General features: G+C 25.6%; 2 protein-coding genes across 2 annotated transcripts; one reads left to right on the top strand and one right to left on the bottom strand.

The window, feature by feature from the left end:
* LOC112594583 (muskelin) lies at positions 1-6,128 on the bottom strand. The gene is made up of 15 exons (XM_025339442.1): positions 6,037-6,128; positions 4,964-5,033; positions 4,738-4,880; positions 4,444-4,645; positions 4,187-4,379; positions 3,883-4,130; positions 3,694-3,807; positions 3,196-3,362; positions 2,934-3,126; positions 2,662-2,856; positions 2,514-2,593; positions 998-1,109; positions 750-889; positions 586-688; positions 1-324 (listed from the first exon to the last, which is right to left on the bottom strand). Exons 1-15 carry the CDS (start codon positions 6,126-6,128, stop codon positions 160-162), a joined length of 2,217 nt encoding a protein of 738 aa, XP_025195227.1. The 3' UTR covers positions 1-159.
* Positions 6,129-6,593: 465 nt separating this feature from the next.
* Positions 6,594-10,579, top strand: LOC112594579 (actin-related protein 3). The gene is made up of 8 exons (XM_025339438.1): positions 6,594-6,823; positions 6,958-7,138; positions 7,210-7,366; positions 7,773-7,930; positions 9,623-9,940; positions 9,995-10,213; positions 10,272-10,355; positions 10,424-10,579. Exons 1-8 carry the CDS (start codon positions 6,780-6,782, stop codon positions 10,517-10,519), a joined length of 1,257 nt encoding a protein of 418 aa, XP_025195223.1. The 5' UTR covers positions 6,594-6,779; the 3' UTR covers positions 10,520-10,579.
* The last annotated feature ends 315 nt before the right edge of the window (positions 10,580-10,894 follow it).

Below are 10,894 nucleotides of genomic sequence, written 5' to 3'. Positions count from 1 at the left end.
AATAATAAAGGGACGAACTATGATTAAAATAAGTCTTATTTTCAATTAAAATAATACTTCTTATCAATTTAGATTAGAAAAATAACGCTAGAACAAAGGAACTAATAATATAATAAATAAAAAAGTAAAGTTATGACTAAAATTTTGAACATGGTTTAGTTATAAGGAAATCAAATCAATTAAATTTTCTTGGGGCTGAACCATTGATTTAGGAAAAAAATCACATAATTTTTCAAACAAATTACAACGCCACTTGTGTATTTGATCACTAAAATCACCAGTTTGGTTATCATCTTTAAATAATAGAGCAGCAGTTTCCTGAAACTATTTTTCATTTAATTAATAGGAGTTCAAATTGTTTATATTAAAACATCAAAATTATTTAATTATGCACTTTTACATGGGATATTTTGAGCAAGTTTATGCAAAATAAAAATATTAATTAGTTTTTATATTACTTAACAATACAAGTAAAAAAATTAATGGGTAATATGAAAAAATGTATGACTATGTATTTAGATAAAACAGAATAAATTAAATTGAATGTATTTAATTTTCAATTTGTTTGCTATCACTTTGACTTACTTCTCGAGTTTGCTCCATGTCGGAATGATTAATTAACTCTGACACAGATGTTTGTAAGAATTGCATAGCTGCTACTTTATCTTTTTTTTTAATTTCTTGAAATCTATACAGCATAATAATATTAAAAATATTTATTGAAGGAATAATTAAAGCATAAAACATACTTGAATTTCCGAATTAACAGTTTGCACTGGTTGCTGAGTTCTGAGTTAGTGCATCTATACACTTTCAATTCCCAAAAATCATCTAACCTTAAATTTTGAGCATCAGTTCTTCCAGGATTACCACCAAATAAATAGTGTGTCTTGATTATAATATAAAAACATAATTTTTATAAATTCAATATAATCAAAATTAAAGAAGACTAGGAAAATATAATTAATAGTAAAGTATTAATAATAGAAGCAACAACCTTATTTTTTTGATCATAAACCAATTGATATGCAAAACGAGGACATGGTTCCAAGTGTTGCATTCTATTCCAATACTGTTCATCAGAATTGTGATTTTTATAGATACAGATCCTATAAGGAATTGTAAAACTTACATTAGATTATTTTACTAATATAAAATGAATAGTAACTATTATATTAATTTAAAAATACTTCTATAGATATCAGCCTTGTAAAAGTATGTTTTTTTAAGATTTCCTAATATTGTCTTTCTTTTGTTAATCAATGGTAATGATAACATTATTTTAGACGTTGATATAGCTTAATAAGATTTATTCTGTTAAATATTACCTATATATTTTATTTTATAAGTTTATAGTTAAATATATAGAAAAAAAATTTATATTTTTTTAATAATTTAATAAAAAACAATAATCAAAACAATACAAAAATTTTAAATATAATGAATAAGTAAAAATGTAAAAATATTTTACAACATTGATATGTGGGACACAGCGTTACACACATTTGATCAAGAATTCTAATTAAAAATCTATGAGTATATTTTTAATGTATGGAATCTATTATTAAAATATATATGTATATTATATTTAAAAATAAACAAATATAAATTACATATAGAATAAAATAATTTAAATTTACTTAATTTGGTTAAAATACATAATACTGTATTTTTTTTTTTTTTGTTAATATATATAATTGATACAGTAAAAATATTATTTTAGTATTTATATTAAAGTATTTTTATTTTTATATTGTTTTATATATAAGATATAATAATACAGTACTGAACATAACCTTATTGATAATTTTTTTTTTTTTATACTTTATGGTAAAATATTTTTATTAAACATACACAATAAATTAATTATTAATATAAAAATAAAATAATAAAAATCAATTCAAATGATATTAAATAATGTTTGAATACATAAATTTACTACATAGTTGCCGATATTTGATTATATCATTCAATTAATTTACCATTATAATAAAAATTTTGTATTAAAACACTTAGTTATATAAATATTAGAAATATTGTTTAAAACATTATTGTTCTGTATTATTAGTCATTACAACTAAGTACGCAACACTAATTCAAAAACTTAAGTCACATATTTTATCAAATTTAACTAATTTTGATATTTAAGATTGTATACATAATATTGACAAATATTTTGTTATAAATTTGCAAAAAAAAAAAATTAATTTAAAATTGAAGAGCCTTCTTATACTCTCATGGTCATCAATATTTTATACCATAAATGAATGATTTATTTTTTATATTAGTTCCCGTTTAAATGTATATTTTATAAAAACACATTAATTGCATATTAATATACCACATAAAGCATATTTAAGATTTTTCAAAACATATATATATGTATACATATTTCATTGCTCTTTTAACATACTAAATAACGAAGAGCTTTACTGATAACTGATAAGTATAGAGAAAAGTTTCTCATTGTTATGTTATAGAATTATCAATTAAATATAAATATATAGGTTTACCATTTATTTTGTTTTATAAAATACACCCAGAATGCATTTTGAACTTTATCCTCTCTGCGATCCTTGTCTTTACTGAGACTCTATATAAAAATAAGCGATAAAAATATTATAATGTACGTAAGTCATATAAAACAATTATTATACTTACAGATAAAACATATATTTCATCATGATCAGTGTCAATTGTGGCGCGCTGTGTATACCCCATAGGTGGCTTATTATCAGTTGATGGAATTGGCATTGGTTGTGTTATCCCTGTTTCAATATCATAACATAAAAAATCTGGACATCTCTGTGCCCATCTTTGCCGCTGACCACCAAATATATATATTCGTCTCATTTTCTAATGAAAAATCAACCTTATTAGAATATGTTTAATTGTTATAGATTATAATAATCATTATAAAAAATAAAACAAACTGAGTGTAATAATATAGAATGTCCTCCGCGTGATGCTACTGTCTGTGGGTTGTGTGTCACAAGTCCACCTCGGACTTTAATTTCATGGTATGTATCTGGCAGAATACATGTCCATGTATTGGTTGGAACGTGATATTTATAAAAACCAGAAAAATCTGGATTGTTTTTTAAAGCTTCATCATCAGAATTGCATCTAAAATAAATAATAAAAAAACTCATTTTTTAAACAATATTATAGTTTAGTTATATAACTTGTTCAAACCTAGAAGAAGAAGCTACCACCCTACCACCAAATACATAAATAGTTGATGATATAGAATCCATAACCATTTGATGGTCAAACAATAATTTGGGTCCACCCATTATACTTGTGTCAGCACTTATTAGAGTCCACTGATTCTGTTCAATGTCATAGACATAAAAATCACTCTAAAAAAAAAAAAAGAAGACATTTTAAAAATAAAAAATAGATACAAAATTTTAATAATAAAATTGAAGCGATTATTTCAGAAACCTGTCAAACGCCAAAATTATGAAAAATGTGTTAGATTCAGATTATTATTTTACGAAATAAAACACTGTTTAGTGCAAAACCTGTTAAGTATCAGAACTCTATAGCTGCTTAATTTTTGGTTAAATAATGGATTTAGTTCAGAAACCAGTTAATAAATGGCATTTGACAACTTTCTGCGGCAAACTGGGAATTTTAAAATTTGCACTTAACGGGTTTCTGAAATAATCGATTCAATTACAATAATACCTGAGGGTAATCATTTATATACGGCTGAGCTTCATAGAATCTTCCTAAAACAAAAATTTGCTTCCTTTCCATGTCAATACATATCTTATGACATGACCGTGGACTCGGTCCACCCTATGTGAAATATATTTTATTGGTTCAATGATTTTATATGTAATTATTTGACTGATAAAAATTAAATAATTTTACATGTTCTTCTACATTGGTCGAAATACAATGCCATGTACCAGTTGCAATAGTAAAGCACCATAAATCAGACAAATCCTTATGTCCGTCCCAACCACCAAGCAGATATATAATTCCAATGGTTGAATCAATACACATTTGATGACCTCCACGCATACACGGCCTTTTTTTACCTCCATTGTCATGTTCTTTAACTAAATTCCAAATAGGTTTAAAATTTTGATTCTTCATAAAACCTTCTAAAAAGCCATCTAAAACAAAATATTGATTTTTATTTTAAGGTTTTACTCAGGGAGTAAAAACTAACCATTTATTGCTTGATCCATTGAAATCTCAGCCTTTTCATAATTTCCATGTGTAACTAATGTATCATATAGTTGTGATAAAAATGGATGTTCTAATGATACATGAGAACTGTGTAAGAGAACATTGGCAGCTAGATCATAATGATTTTGACGAAAATGTTTGAGACACAATCGAATTAACGTTTCTTCTCGAAACTAATAGTAACATCATATTTTATAATAATTGAATAATAAATAATTATAAAGTTTTAAATCATACTTGATAGAATCTAGTAATTTCATTTGATATAATTTGAGAATCATCAATGCCATGTAACTCAACATACCAAAGACTATAATTAAAATTTGAACCCCAGGATTCAAGAGGTTCTAATCTGATATATCTTACAGGAATCATTGCACTATTTTCAAGAGTATAACGTAAATTAAATGTTTCTAATTCACTATTATTGCTGAGACCACTAAAATCAAAACAATAAAAAAAATAAATACTAAAGATATAATAAGAAACAATTAATATTTAATATAAAGAAATTATATTTGCTGTTATCACCTATAGAGCAATTCAATCTTTGTATCATCTTCTAATCCACCGTAAACTTTGAATCTTTTTAAATTACATACATGTGGTCGTTCATACTTTCCAAACTTAATATACTTTACAATGGAAGTGTTTTGTAGCTTCAAGATTAAGTACTGTAATTTAATAAATAATTATTTTGATTAAATCAATAAAATAGATCTAAATCATAAATGATATATAATATTATTAATTATACTTGAGGTGGACTATTGGACATTGAAGACCATCTAGAACTTTGATCATCCTGTTTATTTAGTAAAATATTTCTGTGAACATACAAAAACATTAAATATTATTTAAATATTAACTACTCAAATTAAAATATTTAAAAAAGTTAAAAAAAAAAACAGTTATTAAATTAAAATTAATAGTTTACTTTTCTAAAAATATCATTAGAACCACATTGGTTAATCCAGATAAATTAGATTGATAATAATAACTTAAAATATAAGTATACTTATATACTATATTTAGGACATTGTCAATTTTAAATGAATTTAAGAGCTTTATTGCAAGGTAAAAATATTGGATCAGTACCAAGATAAATAATTTTTTAAGGTTGTAACCTGTTATACAATATAACAATTACAATGTATCTATCAAATTATTAATTAAAGTATAATAATAATTTAATCTAATAATAATCAAGATAAAAAATTATTTCTATAATATATACAAATATATTTAAAAATTATTAAATATTACTATAATTTAAAACTAATTATACCTACAGTTCATTATGAGATAAATTTTTTTGTATCTACTATTAATTACCTTGAGGTAAAAAGTACATGATAAAACATACAATTACTATATAAATAAGTTATTCATAAGATTAGGTAGATATTTATTAACAAATTGTAGGTAGGACATAGTTAGGTACCTAGAAACTTAAAATAATATATCAGTGTATTTTATTCAAAAAAATATTTTTTTATAGTTTAACAATTAGTTAACAATTACAACAAAAATGTGACCAATTTGTCTCAATTTATATATAATCTATATACAATTAAGATACATAATTTATCCAATACTCTGTATAGTGTTTTATCAATTGACGTTAAGTATAATTGTATACATAATCGTGTAATCAAATTAAAACAAATATTGAAATTACTATTTTCTGTTGAGCACACCAATAGATTTAATGAAAATGAACTTTACAAACTATAAGGGGTAACGACGTAAATTCATGATATTATGTATGTTCGGTTAATATTTGTATATAATTAATTAATAATAAGTGTAAAGGTAAGTTGTCCTTACTCTGGTACATAAGTCGGCAAGTAACTCGAATAGGAATGTATGGAATACGATAATTTCTTGCACAAATTGGAACTGGTAGAAGGTTCGTCCATTTTCTGAACACAAACGAAGACGGTGGAGGTGGACAAATTTGGTATATCTATTTGTCGATTTTATTCGGGATTTCGGGAACACTAATCAAGGTTCAAGAGTAACGTCAGTTTGAGACGAGTAGACAATTGAGTCCACATATTTTATTGTAATTTATTATTACATATTTGTCATACTTTAATAATAGACAATAAGTGTCAAAAAGGGTAATTCCGTCAAAATTGAAAATGTACGAAAACAATAAATAAAACTGATTAAAATACTATCAATAGTTTTTTTTATGATAATGGTTTTATGGTATTTTGCTTTGATCATGTTATTTAGCCATGGCTTTGATAATAATCTATTTTCTCATCCATGTTCAGATAAATGGGTATGATGTGGTGGTACTATAATCTTGGTATCGTGTGGTATTAACGGTGTTTATCAGTAAAAATGTCGTTCTGGTCACGGCTGTAGATATTGATAATGATTATTGTTGGACTTGTAGTCCTATGAAGTGAAAATAATCAAAAATAAAACAATCTTAACGATTAAACGACTTACCACTCGTACACTATTTGTTTGTTGTTATTCACTTTAGTTTACCAGATTCTTTTCTTATTTAAGGTAACTGTTTGATAGAGCAATTAAATTCAACCGCCGTCGAAGATATGCTAGGCAGACTTCCACCATGCGTCATCGATGTGGGAACTGGGTGAGTGCTGGTTGGCCCATCCCTTCATAATATTATTATCTCACTCTATTGTATTACCTTGGGTGCTTCGTCACCCTCGCTCATACTTTCATACTTAATAATTACTAATTGCTAATATAATGATCGATGTTCAGGTATACAAAGTTGGGATTTGCTCCCAACAAAGAGCCACAGATGATAATACCATCAGCTATTGCCATCAAAGAGTCGGCCAAGGTGGGTGATCAGACTGTTAGACGACTGACAAAGGGAGTGGAAGATTTAGATTTCTACATAGGAGATGAAGCATTTGATGCCAAGGGTTATTCCATTAAAGTAAATACATTTTTAATATCACTGTAAAAAAATAAAAACACAATATTATCTGGTTTAATTAAATTTTGTAGTATCCAGTAAGGCATGGTTTGATCGAAGACTGGGATTTGATGGAAAGATTTTTAGAACATTGTATCTTTAAATATTTAAGAGCTGAGCCTGAAGATCATCATTTTTTACTAACCGAACCACCATTAAACACTCCAGAAAATCGTGAATATACTGCAGGTAAGTAAACTATGAAATAATATAATTAATTATACACTATTTTTTACCAAATTACATACATATAACATGGCAAGTAGGCGTTGTTAGCTTTAATATTAGTGATTTGACCTTAATAAAAATTGAAGATGAGAACATCTGTTTTTTGGCGTTAGTGTTTTTTAATATTTTAATTTCTAAGTTAGATATTAGTTAACTAAAACTCTTATCATGCTTAAAAATTAAAATATCAAAAAAGCCAATCATTGAGCACATCTAGTGTTCTTATTTTTATTTTTACAATAGTTCATTCTCGCTTTAAACACACAATGGAAAAAATCCATAAGAAGAATCTAGCATTCACTTAATATAATATTAATAAATACTGTGCGTTTGTTATAAATTGAATTAAATTATTTCTTTTTGCTAGAAATAATGTTTGAAACATTCAACGTTCCTGGTCTTTATATTGCTGTACAAGCTGTGTTGGCATTATCTGCTTCATGGAAATCACGACCTCTTCATGAGCGTATACTGACAGGCCTTGTAGTGGATAGTGGCGATGGCGTAACTCATATAATTCCAGTAGTAAGTATTCTACTATATTACTGTAATATAATTAATTTAATGTTTTTATTTTTTTTATATTTTAAATACAATAAGTATTTATTGTTTCTTCTTTAATAATTTCTTTTTTTATGGTGTCCTCTGTGCCATTTTTCCTAGACCAGTCTTCAGTGTCTTGCATTTTAGCCAATGCTTTTGTTGTATTTGTTAGATCATTGTTTGTAAAAAGAGAGGCACTCAAATTGAGTATTAGACAGATTATCTTAGATTTTCAAAACCAATCATTACTTCTATTTTGATAAAGAAGTTTTTCAAGATAAATTTTGATCAGTAAATATTATTGTGACGCATGTTTTTTTTTTGGTATAAACGTTGGGAATTTACCTACTAAATGTGAAATATTTCACCAAGTGTTTCCAGTTTTCACTAGTTATAATTTTAATAGTAAGTAAATGAAAATTTTTGGAATATATTTTTTATTGTTCTTAAATAAATATGGTTTATTGATTTAATATATTATATTTCCATGTTCTCAGTAAAACAAATGCAGTCTTACCTAATATATATGTACAATGGAATGTCTTACTTGCATTTTTCTAGCTTTAGTGAATTTATGTTTCTATAATAAATTTTGGTGTTCTCCATTTAAAATTAAATAATTATAATATAATTAGTTTTAAGTGATAAACTGATAACTATTATAAAAAATATAAATTTTAAAACGTTTAATATAAATCTTATTAATTTTTAACAACTTACTGTTATACAATAAGCAAGTTAATTTACAATTATTTTATATCGTGAAAAATATTTCTTTTAGTATTTTCTGTGCACTGACTTAATATAAATATGTAGTAACTGAAAATTAATTTTCCTTACTCTGATTGAATCAGAAAAATACGTTATATGTTAATAGATTAAAGCAGCGGTTCTCAAACTGTGCTCCGCGAGAGTAGTCTAAGGGCTCCGTGGCTCCCTGAGAATTTTTGTATTAATTAAATTTAAATTATTAAATTATTATTATATTTCTTAGTTAAATTTTTATTTTTATAATCAATATTATTTAGACCGTACCAATATGAATTATTTTAAACGTTTAAAACTTTAAAATATTTATAAATCCACATATGTCATATTTTGTGTCATTGTCAAAATGAGATTAGATAAAAGTCGGGTTTTTCATTCATTTGACATGTTGTAAGATAATGATTTAGTTTACTTATCTACAAGAGTACAATCTACATTCTACGAAGTTCTAATAATTTCTTGATTCTTCAGTCATTACTCGTTATTCATCGGCCGCTAACGCAAATATTGTTATTTCGGTGTTTATTCGTATTACGTGTTTTTTATTTTACCATCAATTGTTTTTATTGCTAACAATTTTTTTTTGTGAATAAAAATACAAATGGATCGTATATATTCGTATTTTATAGAAAATAAAAATATAAAGCAAATCATTTACAATTGTTAATTGTAATTACATAATTTATTTATGAATTTTTGTTGCCTCATATAGACATTTCTGATCTTTGGGGCTCCGTAATTTTTTTTAGGAATATATGGGCTCCGCGAACAAAAAAGTTTGAGAACCGCTGGATTAAAGAAAGGCTGGTTTTGGTCAAAGTTTTATGTATTAATTACTTTTTATGAGCAATATTAAAATTACATTAAATTTGATTGTTAATTTGTATTTAATTTTTATGATTTTAGGCTGAAGGCTACGTAATTGGTAGTTGCATTAAACACATACCAATAGCTGGTCGTAATATAACATATTTTATTCAGTCATTATTGAGAGAAAGAGAAATTGGTATTCCACCAGAACAAAGTTTGGAAACAGCTAAAGCAATTAAAGAACGTTACTCCTATATATGTCCAGATATTGCTAAAGAATTTGCCAAGTATGATTCAGAGCCATCAAAATGGTTGAGAAAATATGATGGCATTAATAGCGTGACTAAGCAACCATTTTCTGTAGATGTTGGTTATGAACGATTCTTGGGACCAGAAATTTTCTTCCATCCAGAAGTATATATTCTCCCTCTTTTGTAATAAAGAAGTTATAATTCTTTGATTTTATAGTTTTCAAATCCCGATTTTACCACTCCCATATCTGAAATGGTTGATACAGTTATACAAAATTGTCCAATTGATGTGCGTCGTCCATTGTATGATAATATTGTTTTATCTGGAGGTTCAACTATGTTTAAAGACTTTGGTAGACGTCTTCAGAGGGACATCAAACGTGTAGTTGATGCTAGATTGAAACGTAGTGAAAAAATTGCCGGAGATAATTTAAAGGTAAATTTTAATAAAACACTATTTTTAAAAATGGCTTATAATATCTTTTAATGTTTAGCCCAAACCTATTGACGTTCAAGTGTATACTCACAACATGCAAAGATATGCTGTTTGGTTTGGCGGTAGTATGTTAGCGTCTTCAGTATGTACAATTTTTTTTTTATTTTCTTAGTTAATCTTGAATTAAACAAATTGAATTTATTTTTTTAGCCGGAGTTTTACACAGTGTGCCATTCGAAAAAAGATTACGAAGAATATGGGCCTAGTATATGTCGACATAATCCTGTATTTGGAACAATGATGTAGTCTTTCTTTATCACTGGGTTACAATAATTATAATTTATAAAAAAAAAATCATATATTATTTATTTATATATTTATATATATACATATAATTTTTTTTTACTTATTACAAATAAAAAATTATTATAATTTACTTATAATTTATTACTATAAATTATTTTCAATTTATATGCATTCAATAATTTTGAATATGGGTGCTCAATACTAATTTTGTATTTTTTTTGTATTGTTATTTGCAACGATCGTAATATAGGCTAAACATTGCCAATTTATGGAATTTAGGATTAAATGTGCTTACAAGATTTAATATTGGATATTCTTGTGTATGTAAAAATTTCTCTTCCAATTAACGATTACTTTGTTGAAATAAATTATGAA

The sequence above is a fragment of the Melanaphis sacchari genome, unplaced genomic scaffold (genome assembly GCF_002803265.2).
Source record: "Melanaphis sacchari strain LSU unplaced genomic scaffold, SCAv2.0 Contig23_pilon_pilon, whole genome shotgun sequence".
In the NCBI taxonomy this organism is placed as follows: domain Eukaryota; kingdom Metazoa; phylum Arthropoda; class Insecta; order Hemiptera; family Aphididae; genus Melanaphis; species Melanaphis sacchari.
The sequence above is the reverse complement of the archived record's forward strand: the minus strand, read 5'-3'. Positions and strand labels throughout refer to the sequence as shown.

Coding starts and splice junctions, on each gene's coding strand:
- LOC112594583 (XM_025339442.1), bottom strand. CDS start 6,128: ATGGACGAACCTTCTACCAGTTCCAATTTGTGCAAGAAATTATCGTAT. Junction 4,646..4,737: donor AAGATTGAATTGCTCTATAG/GTGATAACAGCA, acceptor TTTTGATTTTAG/TGGTCTCAGCAATAATAGTG. Junction 2,857..2,933: donor ATTCTATATTATTACACTCA/GTTTGTTTTATT, acceptor ATTTTTCATTAG/AAAATGAGACGAATATATAT.
- LOC112594579 (XM_025339438.1), top strand. CDS start 6,780: ATGCTAGGCAGACTTCCACCATGCGTCATCGATGTGGGAACTGG. Junction 6,824..6,957: donor GTCATCGATGTGGGAACTGG/GTGAGTGCTGGT, acceptor ATCGATGTTCAG/GTATACAAAGTTGGGATTTG. Junction 9,941..9,994: donor AAATTTTCTTCCATCCAGAA/GTATATATTCTC, acceptor TTGATTTTATAG/TTTTCAAATCCCGATTTTAC.